This window comes from Scyliorhinus canicula, chromosome 15 (assembly GCF_902713615.1).
Source record: "Scyliorhinus canicula chromosome 15, sScyCan1.1, whole genome shotgun sequence".
Lineage (NCBI taxonomy): Eukaryota > Metazoa > Chordata > Chondrichthyes > Carcharhiniformes > Scyliorhinidae > Scyliorhinus > Scyliorhinus canicula.
Window position 1 is genome coordinate 28,944,921 of NC_052160.1, and position 21,978 is coordinate 28,966,898.

At 45.5% G+C, this 21,978-nt stretch overlaps 1 protein-coding gene across 1 annotated transcript in view; it reads left to right on the forward strand.

Annotated features, from left to right (window-relative positions):
- rab11fip3 (RAB11 family interacting protein 3 (class II)) overlaps positions 1 to 21,978 on the forward strand; it is a 129,513-nt gene that overhangs the window by 24,471 nt on the left and 83,064 nt on the right. The window contains exon 2 of the mRNA XM_038819587.1: positions 13,380 to 13,476. Coding sequence (XP_038675515.1) covers positions 13,380 to 13,476 — 97 coding nt within the window. The remainder of the gene's footprint in view (positions 1 to 13,379; positions 13,477 to 21,978) is intronic.

Sequence of the window (21,978 nt, forward strand, 5' to 3'; positions counted from 1 at the left end):
GGGTATCCTGTTTAAGACTGAGATGAGGAGGAATTCCTTCTGAGGATAGTTAATCTTTGGAATTCTCTCTCACTGAGAGCAGTGGGGGTTGGGTCATTGAAAACTGAGTGAAACAGATTTTTGATTGACCAGGGAGTTGAGGGCAGGCAGGAAAGTCAATTATAACTACAATCTAATCAGCACTATCTCGTTGATTGATGGCAAAGGCTTGATGGACCCAATAGCCTACTTTACAAATAAATTTGATTGTTTTCTGAAGAACAGCAAGACAGAACATGTTAATTGGCTACATTATATTGGTGGCTGTATTACATTCCATGGGGGAAGGATACAGGATGCCACTAATATTGCATTTGTTTTATCACCCTCTGGCAAGACATTGAGATGATTAAGTATTTTTAAAATTAATTTTGCTTGTATGTGATTCTGAACATTGCTCATATTTGAAGTAAAAGGGCCAAGATGTGTTTTATTACTGATCAATCTTGTTTTGATTAAAATTCAATTTTAACAAATATAGTTTGAAAACACAGGAGCCTGTTTTTAACCTTCCGGTGTTTTCATTCAAAATGAACATATTTCCTAGAATCCCGACACTACAGATTTGCCAAACCAGCCGATCCTGTATGCCCCGGTGAGAGCTCCTTCAGAAAGCCCAGTCAATGCAGAGGCATTCTCGTTTGTGGATATCTTGGGAGCTGCCCATTTTAAAAAAAAATTATAAATTTAGAGTACCCAATTATTTTTTTCCAACTAAGGGGCAATTTAGCATGGCCCTAACCTGCACATTTTTGGGTTGTGGGGGCGCAGACACTGGGAGAATGTGCAAACTCCACACGGACAGTGACCCAGAGCCGGGATCGAACCTGGGACCTCAGCGCCGTGAGGCCGCTGTGCTAACCACTAGGCCACCGTGCTGTCCCGGGAGCTGCCCATTTCGTATCAAAATGACAAACCACCTTTGGGGAAAATCCGGTGACTGGCCTTAACTATTCACTTGCTGCTGAATCAGCATCTGTTGCTGAACTGGCTGATGAATGTTGACTGGGAATTATAATTTAAGTCTGAATCTTGTAGGAAATTCATTTTAAAAAATTAAATAATAATTTTAAGCTTGTTTGAAACCAGACCAGCGTGACTTGGGATTTACATCTGCATTTTTACAATTTCGGCATATACTTGTGAAGTTTTGCTTCATTGTGTTGCTCATTTACTTTTGGCATATAGGCTTGCATTTCCATGTGACTGACGAGGTATTCTTTCATGCACTTGTATTTGCTTCATGGGATGTGAGCATTGCTGACCAACATTTGTTGCCCATCCCTAATTGCCCTTGGTGGTGGTGGTGAGCTGTCTTCTTGAACTGCTGCAGTCCCCATGCTGGATGTACACCCACCATGCTGTTCAGGAATTCCCACCTAGTGATATAGTTCCAAGTCAGGGTGGTGACTATAGTTTGCTTCTCGGCCTTTTGGCTAAGATCAAGTCCGATTAAGCACCAGATGAGATGCAATGCCTTTTCTTGTATGTCTCCCTTGTGAATTGGCTCCACTTTGAGTTGACAATGAAGTGGATTAAGGGTTTGCCCTATCCACTCTACATATTGGCTTTGTAACTTAAAGGAATGGGATTTAAAAAAAAAAAAAAATTAATGAGGGCGAGTGTTTTGGAGGGAAATTTGCAGGTCGTGTTCCCATGCTTCCGCTGCTTTTATCCTTTTGGGCGGTAGAGGTCATGAGTTTAGAAGGTGCTGTTGAAAGAGCCTTGGCAAGTGTCTGCAGTTCATCTTGTAGATGGCACACTGCTGCTGAGCCAATTGTGGACAGGGTGTTAATCAAAGGAGCTGCTTTGTCCTGGATGATATCAAACTTTTGTGATGTTGGGGCTGTATTCATCCAGGCTGGTGGAGAGGATTCCAGCATTCTCCAGACCTGGGCCTTTTAGATGGTAGGCAAGTTTTGGGGAGTCGGGAGATAAGTTGCTCGCCAAATTCTTAATGGTAATGCCAGTGACTGTCAAGGGGGATAGTAAGATTCTGTACTGTGAGAGATGGTCATTGCATAACATCTTCATGGCATGAATGTTAATTGTCACTGATCAGCCCAAGCCTGAATGTTGTCCAGGTCTTGCTGCATGCATTAGCTGCTAAATCAAACTTTCAGGGTACCAAGCCCATTTGGTGTGTGGATTCTGTGGGATCATGCCATCTCCCATACATATTGAAGAGACAAAATTTTATTTTTAAACCGTACTCTTCACATCAATACACCAAATTCACTGCCAAATGCCACCGAGATGCCAATAAACTTTGGTTGTTGTTCAGATTGAATTGCTGACTGTCTACAGCTCAGATACTTGAAGGTTTTTCTCAACAATTTGTTGAAAGTCTTACTTGAGTGAAACAGGAGTATACAGGTTAAGTATCCTTTTTACAAGAGTCCAAAAACTGAAAACATTGAGAAACCACAATTTTTTGAACCTTATCGACATTTGGAGCAGGAAGTCTAATTGTTTACGTTGCAATTTTTTTTGTGGTGACCATGTCAAAAATAAACTTATTACAGGTAGCCTGTATTTATTATTCAGTAGTGCACCTTTTATAGCCATTTTATTTACTTTGACTATAGGGTTAGGCTAAGTTTATATGTGGTATGCAAAAAAATTATCTCCGATGCAACCCGTCCTGAGGGTTTTGGACCTGTAGTGTAATTCTCGTAAAATATTAAAAGTGCACTAATCTTAGCAAGCAGCCAACCCAGTAAATTATTCGGAAGCTGTATGGTTTTGGTCTCTTCTTCAGTTCTATTTTTTTCATAGGACTGTACAATGTAGAAGGAGGCCATTTGGCCATCGAGTTTGCACCAGTCGTGGGCAGCATGGTGGCTCAGTGGGTAGCACTGCAGCCTCGCGGCGCTGAGGTCCCAGGTTTGGTCCTGGCTCTGGGTCACTGTCCGTGTGGAGTTTGCACATTTTCCCCGTGTTTGCGTGGGTTTCCACCCCGTAACCCAAAGATGTGCAAGGTAGGTGGATTGGCCATGTGAAATTGCCCCTTAGTTGGAAAAATGAATTGGGTACTCTAAATTTTTTTAATTTAAAGTTTGCACCAGTCCTCTGAAAGAGTACCCTACCTAGGCTCACTCCCCTGTAACCCGATCTAACTGTTGGATACTAAGGGGCAATTTAACATGGCAAATTCACCTAACTTGCACATCTTAGAACTGGGGGAGGCAACCGGAGGAAACCCACGCTGACACGAGGAGAAAATGCAAACTTCCACAGTTGCCCCAGGCTGGAATTGAAACCGGGTCCCTGACAGAGGCAGCAGTGCTAATCACTGTGCCGCCCACATTTTGATTCTAATTTAGCTCTGCTTCATGGATTTTGTATTCTCCTATTCTCTTGCTTGAATCATAAATGATATTGTATTGTGGGTCATTGGGTCTTGCCTTTGGACTTAACCTGCTTTAGTTTATTTGGATATCCAAGCATTAAATAAGGTGACGCACAAGGTTATTACTCAAAACAGTTGTTCAGTATCTCTATCTGCTTACCTTTTTATCTATACCTTGCACTCCATTTTTCTCATGTGCCAAATTTTAATTCTTCATTGGGACTCTGCAATCAGGTCAGTTTTATTATCTGACCACCTAGTATAATAACTGTACAATCATTCAGTTTTCAAGTATTTCCTTTCATCTTGAGTTCAATTAAACACTGACCTGGACTGACCTCTTGTATTGTGCTCGAAGTGAACCTGCATTTGTGCCTCTTTTCAAAGTCCTATCCCCCATTGAGTCTAAATTATAGGGTAATTAAGTTCCCACCAAACGAGTTCCCTTTTTTAATTGAAGCAATTCTGCACCAGATTTTGAGATTAAATTGTAGTGTGTGTGTGGAAGCTATTGTGTTTTAAGGTGTCAATTTTGTAAAACTAACTTTGTAAAACTAACTTTCACTCCTATTTAAAGGATCCCCATAAAAGAACATTTATTTCCTATAAACATTGGTATAAAGTCATTTACTCAGAGGTTGTGATGCAGCCATGCGAGACTGAACTTGTTGATTGTAGAATCTGTGCTGCAACTTCTATTTTTATCACGAAAGGTAACCAGCAAACGGAATCCAATGCTGGAGCGCTGCTCAGGAGCTGTAGCTGTAACGAGCTAGAAGTTGTACATCTATGCCAATGAATCACACAAGCAGGTTGCTTTCTATTTGCTTGGCATATTCCTGTCTGCATCCCAGAAATTGCAACTGAATTATTTAATGTGGTGGCAGTTGTTTGCTTTGATGGTTGCTACGTTCCAGAGGGATGTTTGTGCCGAATGGGTATTTTGCTGTGTGCGGGTTTGGTGCTGTGTTACATAATTAGTGTTGACTTGACTAACAGCTGATCTGCTTTTGTATTGCTACCAAGGAATAGACTGGTTCCTGGGCGGTGCCAATGTGACTTGGATTTCTAGAAGCTTTGAAGAGCGTTTGAATTTGTGTTTTTTTTTGTAAACCTGTGCACGTGCTGTTCTCCTCTTGTCCCTCCCTCCCCAATCTCTTCGCTCTTTTCCCTGGTGGTGTTCCCATGCATCTACTGTCCTTGGTGATTGAGGCTGCAGGTTTGGGAGTTGCTGCACTGAATCTTTTGGATGGTGCACACACTTTGCCACTGTGCATTGGTGGTGGAGCACAAGTCTTCAACACTTACTGGAATATTGTCGAGATCCATATCTAGTAGTATCCAGTGCCCCAGCCACTCTTTGATATCATGGAGTGGATTGAATTGGGCAAAGACTAGCCTCTGCCATAGCTGTATAGGAAAGAGTAGGCTATTCAGCCCCTCGTGCCTACTTTGCCATTCAACTAGATCATGGCTGATCTTCAAGCACCAATGCCTTTTCGTGCACTATCCTCCATATCACTTGATACCTTTAATATTTGGAAAACTATTCTTGTTTTTTATGATCATTCATGGAATGTGACCAGTATTTGTTTCCCAACCCTAATTGCTCTTAGGTGGTGGTGAGCTTTCTTGAACTGCTGCAGTCCATGTGGTGTAGGTACACCAACAGTGCATATAGGAAGGGAGTTCCTGCATTGTGACCATCTGCAGGCCTCTATTTTCCATCATTCCATTTCAATCCCATCTGCCATATCTACAGCACTAAAAGCTCTTAATCAAAATTAAGAACTGCATTTGGCTGTGGTGTTATGCATCCTCATTCTCTTGACTTATCTCTCTACCTTGGGCAAAAATCTCCAACTTTTCTCTCCCTACCCATGTATCATTCTCTCACCATTGCCTCTGATCTCTCCTTGCCCTCTTCCTCGTCTGTGTACTGCCCCCTTGACAGCCATATCTGGTTAGGACCAGATGACAACATCCAGCTCTACTTCATTCCCTCAGCATGTCCAGCATGAACTGCTTGTGACATTTAGTCTTGCATGCATCTTCAGCACAATATGGAGGAAACAAATCTTTGGCTTGTTCAAACCTTCCCAATTCCACCTGCCATCTGTGAATTTTGGAAAGACATCAACTTGAGTATGTAAGTAAATAAATATAATTCAAACAGCTATTTCTCTGTACATATGATGTGGAGATGCTGATGTTGGACTGGGGTGAGCACAGTAAGATGTCTTCCAACACCAGGTTAAAAGTCCAACAGGTTTGTTTCAAATCACTAGCTTTTGGAGCACTGCTCCTTCCTCAGTTGGAAGACTTTTCTCTGTACATATGCATTGTAGGTACAAAAAATATGTAGTTTATTTTACTCAAATCTGGGCCTTGGGATTAATGAGGCTCTACAATTGGCTCCAGTTGTCACATCTCCGATTTGATAGACCAGCAGTATTTAAAAAAATCTTTATTGTCACAAGTAGGCAGCACGGTAGCATTGTGGATAGCACAATCGCTTCACAGCTCCAGGGTCCCAGGTTCGATTCTGGCTTGGGTCACTGTCTGTGCGGAGTCTGCACATCCTCCCCGTGTGTGCGTGGGTTTCCTCCGGGTGCTCCGGTTTCCTCCCACAGTCCAAAGATGTGCAGGTTAGGTGGATTGGCCATGATAAATTGCCCTTAGTGTCCAAAATTGCCCTTAGTGTTGGGTGGGGTTACTGGATTATGGGGATAGGGTGGGGGTGTTGACCTTGGGTAGGGTGCTCTTTCCAAGAGCCCGTGCAGACTCGATGGGCTGAATGACCTCCTGCACTGTAAATTCTATGATTATTAACAGTGCAATGAAGTTACTATGAGAAGCCCCTATTCGCCACATTCCGGTCTGTTCAGGTACACAGTGGGAGAATTCAGAATGTCCAATTCACCTAATAGCACTTTGTGCGACCTTCTCCCACCAGTCGCCACTGGACGTCACACTTCCTCCATTGTTGCAATATTATCAGACTGCTTATCTGATATCCAGTACTGGTTGAGCATACATTCCCTCCAGTTAAATATCGAGAAGACTGAAGCCATTGTATTCCGTCCCCATTCCAAACTCCACATTTGATTCTGAGATGAGCTTCTGACCTCCTATTCCTGCCAACACTAGGGCTGCAACATTAGGGTTGCCTATTCGTATTTCCATAACATTGCTTGACCTGGCCCCTGTCTCAGCTCATCTGCGGCTGAAACCCTCATCCATCCTTTCATCTTTTAGATTTAACAATTCCAACATGCTCCTGGATGGTCTCCAAATTTTAAATTTGACGTCATCCCAAACTCTTCTGCCCGTGTCTTAACTTGCAACAAGTCCTGCTCCTCTGTCAGCCCTGTACATACACCTCATTGATCTACATTGGCTCTTGGTCAAGCAACATCTCGGATTTAGAAATTCTCATCCTGATTTTCAAATCCCTCCACAGCCTTGCCCATCTCTTTCTCTGTAATCTCCTCCAACGGCACGGTAGCACAGTGGTTACACTGTCGCTTCACAGCTCCAGGGTCCCAGGTTCAATTTGCATCTTGGGTCACAGTCTGTGTGGAGTCTGCACGTTCTTCTCACGTCTGCGTGGGTTTCCTCCGGGTGCTCTGCTTTTCTCCCATAGTTGAACGATGTGCAGGTTAGGTGGATTGGCCATGCTAAAATTGCCCTTGGTGCCCAAAATGGTACGGTTGGGTTGCAGGGATAGGGTGGCCGTGTGGGCTTAAGTGGGGTGCTCTTTCCAAGGGTCGGTGCAGACTCGATGGGCCGAATGGCCTCCTTCTGCACTGAATTCTATGAAACCTCACATCCTCTGAGATCTCTGCACTCCTCTAATTCTGGCCTCTTGTGCATTCCAAATCATAATTATTTCGCTATTGGTGGCTGTGTTTTCAGTTGCCTATGTCCCAAGCTTTGAAATCCCCTCCCTACAGCTCTCTGCCTCTCTGGCTTGCTTTTCTCATTCAACTTCTTGAAACATAACTTTTGGACAACTACCCTAATATCTCCTTACATGGCTCGAAGTCGCACTTTAGTTTAGAATACAGCTGTGAAGCACCTTATGTTAAAGTTGCTGTATTAAGTTGTTGGGTTCTGAGATATAGCAGAAACTGTGGTTGTTCGGTTTGGAAGTAAATGATTAATGAGTGATTCTGTAAATAAAAACTTATAAGCATGTAAAGATTAGGCTTCCGGTCAATCCTCCTTCATCACATGCTATATGGAAAAGAGTATTATTTAGGGATGTTTCTGTCCCACCTTCTTGCAATCTCTATCATAGAGAAAACTGCTTTAATGAATGCACTCCGTTCTGGGGAGGCCAGTTGACCAATGGGGTTAAAGTTTCCCCTGAGTCTGATTTCTCCAAAACTTGGGACCTGCCATCTTTTTTATATTGCTAAATTTCATCCATGTGGGTGTATATCACACTTCAAACATTTCAACTGGTTTCAAAGGTCTTGTGTAGATGGTCTGAATCCTCAGTACATGAACCATGCAATGCAGTCTGAGCCAGGTAGAACATGACTTGCCAGGTTCCATGACTTGTTTTGCAAGGTTAATCAAGGCAATCCAGGCTGGTGAGGGGGTGCACCAGCAACCTCCAGGCTAACGGGGAGTAAGTTTTGCTGCTGACTGCTTGATAGTGGTTCTTTGGAGAGTATCCCTCTGGTGACAAGAAGTGGATGATAAGATCACAGGAACATGGGACCTGGGAGCAGGAGGAGGCCATTTTGCCTTTGAGCTTGTTCCTGTTGGTGTTTTGGAAATTGTCCTTGGTTTCTTGAGTCAATGTTTCCACTGAGTGCTTAATACAGGAAGTAATAAAACTGGAATGAATCCATGCAGGGTGGAAAAACATGGATCGCAGATTAATGAACGGGGATCAGTGTTTGGGTAGTTCCCTCCCTGGTCGCTTGTACAATTGAAAATTGGATGAGATCAATACTGTCTGCTTGGTACATTTAGAAACTTATTAATTCATCCTTTTCTGATGGGATAATGCCAAGGTCTTGGGTATATAGAAGAAGATTGATTTAGAAAAGTTGCCAGAGCCAGTAGATTTAAAAATAACAGTATACAGGAATAACTTGATTTCTACATTATGCTTGAAAAGATGCTTGATGTCCGCTAAAGCAGAAATGGCATCAAAGAATATTGTTGAAAATGAGCTTTTTGATTTTTGTTTTTTCTATCTGAGGGAGGTGGCGAGCTGGAGATGAGTGAAAGCCAATATGTGAAGCTGGAAATGAGGAATGGGCCAGTTGGAGAATTGTGAGGACAACATAGACATTGGGCTGGAAGGTATAATGCATGTAAAAAGCATCCAGGGATTTGAAGGGGAGGGCAAGGATTTTTGGAATTTGGGACCTTGTGGAGGTTGGAAGACAGGGCCAATGCAGGCAGGGTCTTGTTATGAGTGATGTGAAGGCCATTTGGTAGCAGTATAGATTCTTAGCTTGGAGGTGAATTTAGGATCTGAGGATTGGGCAGTGACTGAAGATATTGCGAGGTAAGAGAATGCAGTCTGGGTGATGGATCAGGCCCGCAGAAGGAAGTGAACCTGACGAGCACTCCCATCAATTCTGCACTTTGGGCTGCTGGTATCCAAGCAGAAGCTGTGGAGGGAAATTGATTTAAAACCAGGGAGTTCTAGCAAGGGCTAACCTGGAAGAAGTTTAGCCCGTCCAAGTTTTATTGTCCGATAGCTGCTGTCACCATTTCTGGCTGCCTCTGGGCAGAAGTGAAGCTGGATATCATTGCTTCCAGAAAATGTAGCTGGGGTGGGAGAAACATAGCCTCCTGTTGTACACTGGGTCATCAGGAGGACATGAGAACAAAGATCATTTGAAGTGATTTTAGAATTTGGGTCATTTATTCATGTTCAATAGGATGTGGGTTTGCCTTATCCATTGGAATATAGGACTTGAGAGCAGGAATAGGCATTGACCCCTTCAATCTGCTGTGTCATTCACAAGATCATGGCTGATCTGGTTCCAGTCTCAACTCCACTTGCTGCCTGTCCCCCATAACCCTTGACTCAAAAATCTGTCTAACTTTGCCTTGAATAAATTCAATGACCCAGCTTCCACTGCTTTCTAGATGTGCTTTCTTCACTGCTTACCCAACATTCCATCAACTGGCAGAGGATTGTGGGAAGGATTACAGGAATTTCTGTTCACACGCTGAATGAGGCTATTTGGCCCATCATGTCTGTGCCAGCCCTCTGAAGAAGCAATTCACCTTTTGCCACTCCCCTGCCTTTTTACTGTAGCCCTGCATATTTTTTTTTCCTTTTCAAGTAATAATCCACTTCCCTCTTCAAAGCCTCAATGAACCCTGCCTCCACCACACTTTTGAGCAGCACATTGCGAGTCCTAATTATTCAGTGTGTGAAAATGTTGTTCCTCGTGTTGCCATTGATTCTTTGTGGCAATTACTTGAGTCTGTCTCCTGGTTCTCCATCCTTCTACCAATGTTCAGACCCCACACGATTTTGAATACTTCTATCAAATCTTCTGTGCCTTCTCCAAGGAGAACAGTCCCAACTTCAATTGATCTGCATAGCTAAACTTCCCGATCCCTCAACCCTGGAACCATTTTTGTGAACCTTTTCTGTACTCTCTTTAATGTGTTCATGCTCCGTACAGTATCTAGATCTGAACACACTACTTCAGTTGAGGCCAAACCAGTGTTTTATGCAGGTTTAAAATGGGTTCCCTGCTTTTGTACTTTGTGCACCTATTGGGGAAAAAGCCTAGGATGCTGTATGTTCGCTCCACTGCCCTGCCACCAATGATATTTGCACAACTCCACCCAGGTCCCACTGCTCCTGCATCCCCTTTAGAATTGTATCCTGTATTTTTGTTATAACTCTCGGGGAAGTCACAAAATGAGGACTATTAGATTCCAGGCAATCTCCGAGTTCCCCCAGTAATGAGGGTGGAGTTTCCCCCCTTAACAGAGCTCAACGCTCTCGTATAAAACGCCCCGCCTGGGAGCAGGTCGGGGAGGAGGCTTTTGGGGAGAGTGTGATATTGTGAATAAATAGAATCTTTGTTTTCGACCTGGCTGTTCCATGTGTGCTGCTTTAGTGGATTCTGCAATTTTGTAGATTCTGTGGTCTTCCGACCAAAATGAATCACTTCAAGATTCTTGGCATTAAATTTCATCTGCAACTTGTCTGCCTATTCCACCAACCTGTTTATCCTTTGAAGTTCTACATTATCCTTGAGGTTTACAATACTACCAAGTTTCCTATCATCTGAAATTGTCCTGTACACCAAGGCCCATATCATTAATAATATAGATCAGAAAGAACAGAGAAACACTGATCCCCGGGAAACACCACTACAAACCTTCCTTGACTTGCAGGGATAAACAACTGTTCACCACTATTTGTTCCCTACGTTGCTCCCTATCACTTGTGTCCCTGCTGCTTTTGTCCTTTTCATTCCATGATCTGTAGTTTTACTTAAGTCTCTTGTGTGGCACTTTTTGGAGGTCTATGTATACCTCCTCAACCATCTGTTATCTTATCAAAAACTTGAGGGCACTATTTGCCTGTTACAAATCAATACTGGCCTTCCTCAATTGACCTGTATTTGCATAGTTGGCTATTAATTTTGTATTTGCTTTCCCTTTTTAATGACCAATATCAGACACTACCATTGGTTGAGGAAGGTGGGTAAACAACTGCTAGGGCGTGGCAGCACTGCCCAGAAAATGGCATTCCCGTTTCTGATCAAGTGTCTGAGATCTTAATTAGTGTGTTGTACAATATCCTAGCTTGGAGAGAACTGAGAATATACTAGTAAGAATGGGAGCTTGATTTGAGGTTCTGAGTTGTGCTTTGGAGAGGGGGTGGGGTGGGGGAGAGATGCAGGTTAAAGTGGAGTTGGAGTATGAGATGATGGAGTTGGGGTATGAGATGGTGGCTGGCCATCAAATCAGGTGGGTTGTAATGGATTACTGCGTTAATGTGATCTCCTAATTCTAACCTTGACATTCCTCAAAGGATGTTTACTGGTTGCTTGGATGCATGGCTGATAATCTATCCTGTTTTGTAGTTTCAGTGTCATCAGTATTTGAAGTAGGGAATGTTGTAATTGGCCAGTGGTGTAAAGCATATTGAGGCACTCACTCAGTCATACAGTGTATTATTTTTTTCATGTATAGGGGTTCATCTGAAATTGTCAATGTTGAATTGAGGCCTTGTAACTTCCCATTGTTACAAAATTAGGAATCTGTACTGAACCTTATGCATTTTTTATTGTGGATGACAGATCTGATTTGGGTGCAGAGTAGATGTGTTTTGTGTACCTTTCATCCAATAGCATGATACACACAGCACTGATATTGCAGCTATGATATAGAAAAGTATACACTGATGAGATACTTCCTTCCGTCTGTTTTGTTGCTAAAGTATTGTTCGAAAGTCTTGCTAGATGGGGAACCATGTCACACTGCTGCTTGGGGCTGTTTTCATAGCTTCCTGGGGTAATATCTTTAAGTGCATTCAATAGGCCAAGATTGGCTGGTGGACAAGAATTAATATTTGAAATTCCTGTCTGACACCTCTTCCCATGATGTATTGCTTATTGTTCAATAGGTCACAGACTTTCTTGTTCCCTTCAGCTAGAAGGTTGAGTCCACTAGAGGGGTTCTCCTGGATGGAGGAGGTGGTGCAGCCTATATGTTTTCATGGGGATTGTTGTTGTACAGTGAGCTTACCATGCCAGATTCTGTTAGCCAGGGAAAGCTGAGCTGTAAATTGCTTCATGATAATGTGTGAAGTGACCACCTTGCCATCCAGGGGTACCCCATGTGTACCCAGCTTCTAGCTGAAGAGGACAAGGAGAGTCTATAGCCACCTTGTTTGGGAGGGGTGTGCCCACCCTACGGAGCCTATGGGTGCAATCTTCCCAAAAGGAACCAACGTTCCTGAGCGAGTGTATTTCCCGACACTCGAGGTGCCGAGAAACATGTGGCTATTCAACGTGACTCGCTTTGAATAAGGGGCCTAAATGAGGAGCGCGTGGATGAGGCTGCATGTAGCCCCGTTCTTTTGCAACGGGATGCTCCGCTCGCCGGAACTCCCCATTGTAGCGAGAGATCAAATGGCGTCCCGATCTCCAAGGCCCACCAAAAAAATTCCCACCGCCCATGGCGGGCAATCGCTCTTGTGCAAAAAATGCCAGCTTGGCACCTTGGCAGTGCCCCTGCCAGCTGGCAGTGCTGCTCCCCTTGGAGACCCACCACGAGTGCCATTTCGGATGGTCCCCATTTGTGGGGATCAGTACCAAACCGTGCTCTCTAGGTCCCCGAAGCAATGGGATTGAATCCCAAAGCCTCGGGTACCTTCGGAATCTACACATTGGAGTAAGGCATATGCCTCTGTTATATGCAGATTTGCCAAAAACTGATCCCGCCCATTGACAGAATTCCAATTGCAATGTCTTGCAAGATTCAACGGAGCCAAGTAGATCCTGAGAGTGGGGGGGGGGGGGTTTCCCGGCTTTCACTGACCAAGCTGCACCGCTGCTTTTCCGGCGCAGCATGGCCAGAAGATTGCCCCCTATATTTATTGGTTTGGCCATGTAAGACACTTGTGTAATAAAACTTGTCGGAGTTCGGACAAAATGCAAGGATATGAAACTAAACATCTGTTCTTTCAAATAGCACAGGCATGATGGGCTAAATGGCCGCCTCCTATAATCAAAACTTTTGATTTTCGATGGAACCAAATAGTTTTGCATAATATCTTGTTACCTGTGTGCACTGCAGTGCTCTAAGCTTGTGTGTTGTGTGCTGCCTGTACACCTGCAATTGCTAGCAAATTTTTTGGTTGTGAGAACGGGTTTTATCATCTTCGTCTGCCTTTTATCTCCTATACCTTTTGCATCTTTTAGTCTGTAGCTGCTTGATGCTCCAATGTTACAGTGGTTCCTTTTTTCCCCCCCTTCAGGTGAATGAGTTGACGAGGTTCCTAGATCCTGCTGGTCTTGGGGTCATTGCATTTGACGACTTCTGTCGCGGAATTGCTGCAATAAAAAATAATGGAGGTAAGGCAAAGTAAATCTGCAAGATTTTATGTGGACTTTCATCTTGCTGAATTGCTCCATTTTATATGGTTTTGGTTCATATTAACTCTACTTTAAATCGGGAATGGATAAACTGGAAGAATTCTGTATAATGGTGAACAAAACAAAAACTTGCTATTCTTGATGAACACACCCCACGGACCCAAATGGTTGTTTGTTTAGTTTGCTTTAAGGTGATCCGCTCTTACTTGAAGATTTGGATCTGAACCGCAAGTGTCTGTCATTTAACTTGCTGTAATAACCGATCCTAACATGGTATTTGTAAATGAGGTGTTAAACTCCAGTGAATGTGCTATACACGTTTCAACTCCGTATCAGCGGCACGTGTCTGGAATGAAATTGAAGCCTCAACCCTTGGGTGTGGGATAGCTGAAATGTTTTTTTTTAAATAATTTTATTAAGGTAGTTTTTGGCTTTGTAAACAGTTACAGACATCAACAGAAAGAAAGCAAAAAAGGCAAAAATGTGCAAACATCCACGTACATTCAATACTTCAATCGTAACATACTGCACAAGCCTGCTCCTCTCCCACCGGTACTACCCGCCATTTTATCCCTCCTACTCTACCCGCCCCCCCCCTGCTGACGCTCACTCTCCCGCATAAATGGTTGCCACCTCCGGGCGAACCCCTGTACAGATCCCCTCAAGGCAAACTTAATTTTTTCCATACCCAGGAAACTCAACATGTCCACGAGCCACAACTCAGTCTTCGGGGGCTTTGAGTCCCTCCACGCCAATAATATTCATCGCCGGGCTATCAGGGAAGCAAAGGCCAAAACATCGGCCTCTTTCTCCCCCTGGACTTTCCCCAAAACATGTGAACGTGGTTCGCTGGACCTCCCGCGCACCTAGCACATTTGTCCTCTATCCCAAAGAATTTGCTCATCCGAGCCATCGTCATGTGGGCCCGGTGAACGACCTTAAATTGAATCAGCCCGAGCCTGGCACATGCCGCGGTCGAATTTACCCTACTGAGGGCCTCTGCCCACAGCCCGTCCTCCATTTCCCCGCCTAGCTCCTCCTTCCATTTAAGTTTCAGTTCCTCCGTCTGGGATCCTTCCTCCCTCATGAGCACCTTATAAATATCAGAGACTCTACCCTCCATTTCTTCCCCCCTAGAGACTATTCTGTCTTGGATCCCCATTGGCGGGAGGCGTGGGAAAGATGGGACCTGTCTACGAACAAAGTCCCGCAACTGTAGGTACCTAAAATCATTTCCCCTTACCAGCCCAAATTTCTCCTCCAAGCTCCTCAAACTCGCAAAGCTCCCTTCCAGGAACATATTTCCCACCCCCGCCCACTGCCATGCTCGAAACCCCCCATCCATACTCCCGGGGGCAAACCGATGGTTGTCGCAGATTGGCGCCCAAACCGACACCGCCGTCTCCCCTACATGCCTTCTCCACTGGCCCCATATCCACAGGGTCGCCACCACTACCGGGCTGGTGGAGTACCTGGCCGGCGGCAGCGGTAGATGAGCCGTGACCAGGGCTGCCAAGCTGGAGCCCCTGCACGAAGCCGCCTCCACCCGCTCCCAGATAGACCCCGTACCCACCATCCACTTCCTTATCGTAGCGATGTTGGCCGCCCAGTAATAATTAATCAGACTCTGCAAAGCCAGCCCTCCCTCACTGCGGTTCCTCTCCAGCATCGCCTTCTTCACCCGCGGGGATTTCCCTGCCCAGACAAAGCTCATGATCATCCTGTTAACTCTTTTGAAGAAGGACTGTGGGACAAAGATCGGGAGGCACTGAAAAACAAACCGAAATCTAGGGAGGATTGTCATCTTTGCAGTCTGCACCCTCCCTGCCAGCGACAGCGGGAGTGCATCCCATCTCCGAAACTCCCTTCATTTGCTCCACCACCCTGGCCAAATTTAACTTGTGCAGCCTGCCCCAGTCTCGTGCCACCTGGATTCCCAAATACCGGAAATTTTCCTCAACCAGCCTAAATGGTATCCCTCTCAATCTGTTCTCCTGGCCCCTTGCCTGTACCACAAACATTTTACTCTTGGCCGTATTTAATTTGTATCCTGAAAACTGGCCAAACTGCCTCAACATTCCCAGTATACTTCCCATCCCAGCCACTGGGTCCGACACGTACAGGAGCAGGTTGTCTGCGTAAAGGGAGACCCTATGTTCTACCCCGCCCCTCACCATCCCCTTCCATCCCTCTGCGGCTCTCACGCAATCGCCAGCGACTCTATGGCCTGTGCAAACAGCAGCGGGGAGAGCGGGCAGCCCTGTCTGGTCCCTCGGTACAGCCTAAAGTACTCCGACACTTCTCTGTGAGTCCTGACGCTGGCCTTCGGGGCCTGATATAATAATTTGATCCAGTTCACCAGTCCCTCCCCGAACCCAAACCGTCCGAGCACCTCCCATAGATAGTCCCACTCCACCCGGTCAAAGGCCTTCTCGGCGTCCATCGCTACCTCCACCTCCCTGCCCGCCAGGGGCATCATTATCACATTAAGTAATCTTCTCAGGTTGGCCGCCAGCTGCCTAGCTTTCACGAATCCAGTTTGGTCCTCCCCAATCACCTCCGGTACGCAGTCCTCCATTCTAACCGCCAGTACCTTTGCCAGGAGCTTGGCGTCAATATTAATCAGGGAGATTGGCCTGTAGGACCCGCACGCCTCCGGGTCTTTATCCCGCTTCAATATCAGTGATATAGTGGCTTGCGACATTGTCGGCGGCAGGGTCCCCCTGTCCCTTGCCTCATTGAAAACCCTCGCCAAGACCGGGCCCACCAGCTCAGAGAACTTCCTATAGAACTCTACTGGGTATCCATCCGGCCCCGGGGCTTTCCCCGACTGCATGGCCTTTAGGCCCCCCAATACCTCCTCCACTCTAATCGGGGCCCCCAGCTCATCCACTCGCCACCCCCACCTACTGTTGGGAATGTTAACCCGTCCAGAAACCTTTTCATCTCCTCCGGTTCTTCCGGCAGCTCCAAAGTGTACAGCTTGCGATAGAAGTCCCGGAATACCCTATTCAATTCTGCCGGATCCTCCACTTTGTGCCCCTCCCCATCCATCACTCTACTTATTTCCCTGGCCGCCTCCCTCTTCCTGAGTTGCTGCGCTAACAGTCTGCTAGCCTTTTCCCCATGCTCGTACACCACGCCCCTTGCCTTCCTAAGCTGTTCCACGGCCCTGCTCGTGGATAGTGCCCCCAGTTCCGCCTGTCGTCTCTGCCTCTCCCTGAGTAAAACCTCCCCCGGGGCCTCCGCGTGCTCTTCATCTATCCGACCCATTTCCCTGACCAATCTATCCATCTCTGCCCTGTCTGGGGGCCCCAATTGAAATCAGCTCCCCCTGCACTACTGCCTTTAGCGCCTCCCACAGGGTCGCCGCTGAGACCTCCCCCATGTCATTCACCTGCAGGTAATTTTGCATACACCTCCGAAGCCTCTCACAGATCCCCCTCCTCCGACAGCAGTCCCACGTCTAGCCTCCATTGCAGGCGTTGGTAGTTCGCCCCCCCGATCTGCAGGTCTACCCAGGCGGGGCATGGTCTGAGATAGTAATTGCCGAATATTCCGTGTTCTTTACCTCCCCTATACAATCCCTGCTTAGTACGAAGAAATCTATCCTAGAATATACTTTATGGACGTGCGAGTAAAATGAGTAGCCCCTTCCTGTCTGCTGTCTGGCTCTCCAGGGGTCCACTGCCCCCATTTGCTCCATAAACCCTTTCAGCTCCCTCCCCAGCACTCTTTTAATGAAGTCCACGTCATCCCAGTTCGGGGCATATATATTCACCCGCACCACTCTTCTCCCCTCCAGTCTGCCCCGTACCATCAAGTATCTGCCCCCCCTGTCGGCGGCTATGCCCTCCACCTCAAATTGCACGCGCTTGTTGATCATGATTGCCACCCCCCTGGACTTCGAGTCCAAGTCCGAGTGGAAGACCTGGCTAATCCAGCAGCTGAAATGTTTTTAAAAGCCCCTATTGCCAACCGTGTGTAAGAGCCCGATAGCAATGACCATTTTATATCTTTTGCAAGTTCAGGTCCCGATTTGGGGATGGCTTCCTTGCCTGGGCAAAAATAGCCATCATTGCCAACTGGTGCTAGAGAAAGAGAGATGTCAGTCTCAACATTCAAAGACAAGTTTTTAGTTTTAACTGTCTAACTTCCATTCTCCCCCATCCCCCTGTATACTGTTAAGTTCTAACTTGCCTCCAACTTGTTGTTTTTTCTCGGGTAGCAGGCTCGCATAACTAAAATCAAAATGCTGCCAATGTTAGAAATCTGAAATAAGAACAGAAAATGTTGGAAAGATCGGCAGCATCTGTGGAGAGAGAGAAACAAGAGTTATATGTTTAGTGTCTATCTGACTCTTGAGAAGACTCGTATGGACCTGAAATGTAAACCCTGTTTCTCTCTCCACAGATGCTGCCAGACCTGCTGAGTCCTTCCAGCATTTTCTGTTTTTATTACAGGAACTAATGTTGCAATAAAACTTGTGACACTCAAATTTACAATCTTGTGTCAGCAGATACCCCTGAAACTCTAGGAATGCACTGGGATTAGGAAGTTTTGTCATGCTTTGAATTTTACCCTACTCTGAATATCGGAGGGAAGGCTGTTGTTGTTATATTTGTTGTTTACTGAATGTACAAATCCCCAGCAAACTCCGAATCCAACTGTGAGATGGGATCCTACCTACATATGTTAATCTATTAATTGCAACCTTGTTTGCTTTCTTTCTGTGGATGACCAATTGAGCAGGTTGAGGCCTGAACAGATTGAATGAAGATGGCATTGATCAAACTTTGCAAACATAGATCAAATTTAACCTGCTGGATAGGTATTTTAGGAAGATGTGTTCAAGCATGTGTAGCAGCCATTTAATCTTGGGAGAATTGGGATATGCAGGGTTGTAATTGCAAAAGGAGTTCCCTTTTGCCAGTTTGCATCCCTTCATTGCTGGCCATACAGCAATGGTTTTGGGCAGCAGTGTGGGGCATACCTGTGTGGCACAGTGGTTATCACTGCTGTCTCGCAGCACCAGGGACCCAGGTTTGATACCAGCCTTGGGTGACTGTCCGTTCTCCCAGTGTCTGCGTGGGTTTCCTCCCACAGTCCAAAGATGTTCAGGTTAAGTGGATTGGCCATGCTAAATTGTCCCTTGGTGTTAAAAGGCTAGGTGGGAGAGTGGGCCTAGGTAGGGTGCTCTTTCAGAGGGTTGATGCAGACTTGATGGGCAATTGGCCTCCTGCACAGTAGATATTCCAAATTAAGAGTGGGCAATGAATATTGGCCGAGCCAGCGAAGCCCACATCCTTTGAAATAATTTTCTTTGGAGCAAACCACTAGGAAGGCTAATTCTGTTGGCCTTCATGACAAGGGGATTTGAGTACCGGAGTAAAGATGTCTTGCTGCAATTGTATAAAGCCTTGGTGAGACAACACAGTATTGTGTACAGTTTTGATCCCCTTTTATCTAAGGAAGTGTATACTTACCATGGAGGGAATGCAACAGATATTCACTAGACTAATTCCTGGTATGGTGGAATTGTTTTCTGAGGAGAGATTGAGAAAACTGGGCCTGTACACGCCATAGTTTCAAACAATGAAAGTTGGTCTCTGGGACTTTTGCAACAGGGCAGATTGCATGTTCCCTGACTGGTGAGTGAAGACCAAGGTACTTGGTCTTCAAATAAGAGAGCATTTAGGACTGAGGAGTAATTTCTTCATAGGGCGATCAATCTTTGGAATTCTCAACCCCAGAGGGCCGTGGAAGCCACTGAGCATGTCCAAGACAGACATCGATAGGTTTCTTGATACTAATGTCATCAAGGGATAGGGGATTATGGGGGAGAAATTGGGTGGAAATCCTTGAACGGTGGAGCAGGCTGAATGGCTTATGACATACGGACAGCATGGTGACAGTGGTTAGCACTGTTGCCTCCATGCCCAGGACCTGGGTTCGATTCTGACCTTGGGTGACTATACAGTTTGCACATTCTCCCTGTGTCGGTTTCTCCGGGTGCACCGGTTTCCTACCACAGTCCAAAGATGTGCAGGTTAGGTGGATCAGCCATGCTAAATTGCCCCTTCATGTTCACAGGTTAGATGGGGATAGGGTGGGGGAGTGGGCCTAGGTAGGCTGCTCTTTCAGAGGGCCAGTGCAGACTCTACGACTAACATTGAACCTCTTCCTATCTAAGGCCCAGGAGCTCTTGACCTTGTTTTCACTCAGTAAGTTGAACACAGGAAACCGGATTTCTGCATCACTCCTGTGCAGTTTTTATACCACATGGTGAACTGATAAGGTAATACTCTAGGCTGCATGAGTGATGGCTTGCATCTAGGAATGGATCTTAATGCTGAGCATCTGATTTTAAATGGCTAAAACCTAAACTTTGTGATTCTGGGTTGAATGTTTCTAATTTCTTTCTTTAGTGCTTGACACCTTCCAAAGGCTATTTATCGTACAGAGATCGATCCATGTTTTTAACTGCTGAGCAGTCAAACATTGCAACAGTGTGAAACATACTTCTCTCACTTCCTAAGATTTAACAAAATGTGTTTTTGTAAAGCTGAACTAGGATATAAATCCCAAACTCTCTGACCCTGATGAGCCCAGTGCTTAACCAACCGACTTAGCTGATTTGTCCTGAAATCGCAAGTACCCAGGGTGGAAGCCAATTGCCAGTACCAAAATACCAGTGACTTTGGGTGTTTAGGGTGCAGTGTCTCGGCAGCGTGGTCCCAGGTTCGATCCCAGCCCTAGGTCACTGTCCGTGCGTAATTTGCACATTCTCCCTGTGTTGACGTGGGTTTTGCCCCCACAACCCAAAGATGTGCAGGGTAGGATTGGCCACGCTAAATTGCCCCTTAATCGGAAAAAAAATGAATTGGTGCTCTAAATTTTAAAGAAAAAAAAATTCAAGATGGTGGTTGGGGTGCTTCATCTCCTGGATGATAATCTTGAGTGTTGCTGGAGCTGCATTCATCCAGGCAAATTGAGAATATTCAATCTCACTCCTGACTGATTTGTGCCTTGTGGATGGTGGACAGGCTTTGGGAAGTCGGGTAAGTTATTCCCTGAAAACTGCCAGCCTCTGACCTGCTCAATATGTATGTGGCTGGTCCCGTTAGCTTCTGGTCAATGGAAACCTCTAGGATGTTGATGGTTTGGGTTCAGCTATGGTAATATGGTGATGGGGAAATGGTTAGATTGTTTCTTGTTGGAGATGGTCAGTACCTGGCACTTGTGTGGCACAAATATTACTTGTCACTTGGCAGCCCAAGCCTAAATGTTGTCCTGGTCTTGCTGCAAATGACAGCATCTGGGTAGTTGTGTTGAGCATTGTATAATCACCAGAGAACATCCCCACTTCCTATCTTTTTAATGATGAATGGAAAACTATTGAAGCAGCTGAAGATGACTGGTCCTAGGACACTGCCCTGAGGAATTTCTGCAGCAATGTCATGAGACTGAGATGATTGACCTCCAACAACTACAACCGTCTTTGTGCTAGGTATGATTCCAATCAGTGGCAAGCTTTCGCCTGATTCCCATTCTTCAGTTTTGCAAGCACTCTGAAGCCATACACTATCAAATACTACCTTTTTTAATATCTGGGGCAGTCACTCTCTCCTCCCCTCGAGTTCAGCTCTTGTCTATGTTTGGACAAGGCTGGTCAGCAGCCGATTGGCCTTGACAGAAAGCAAACTGAGCATCAGTGAACTCGGTATTGCTGAGTAAGAGCTGCTTGATAGCACCATCGACAATCCCTCCCATCACTTTGCTGATCAAGAGATAGGGTTGTAATTGGCTGGGTTGGATTGGTTCTGTTTATGTGGGCAAGGTGTAGCTGGGCAATCATGTTTATTTCTGGTAGTTCCATTGATGTAGCTGTACTGGAACAGCTTGGTTAGGGGTGTAGCTAGTTCTGGAGCCAAATCTTCAGTACTACTGCAGGGATATTGTTGGGGCCATAGCCTTTGCGGTTTTTGGCTCTTTCAGCCTTGACATCACATGGAATTAATCATATTGGTAACTCTGACACAGGGGACCTCGGGAGGAAACCGATATCGGCATTCCTCCTGTTAGTATTTTAATTATCAACCACCATTCACGACAGAATGTGGTAGGACTGCAGAGCTTTAATCTGATCCATTGATTGTGGGATTACTCAGCTCAGTCTATTGCGTGCTGCTGCCCCTGTTTGGCATTCAAGTAGTTATGTAGCTTCACCAGATTGTAGCTGTAACTTCACCAGATTGATGCCTCATTTTTAAGTATGCTTGCTGCTGCTCCTGGCATTGCCTCTGGCACTCTTCATTAGAACAAAGAAAAGTACAACACAGGAACAGGCCCTTCGGCCCTCCAAGCCTGCGCCAACCATGCTGTCTGTCTAAACTACAATCTTCTACACTTCCGGGGTCTGTATCCCTCTATTCCCATCCTAGTCATGTATTTGTCAAGATGACTGTTAAATGTCACTAT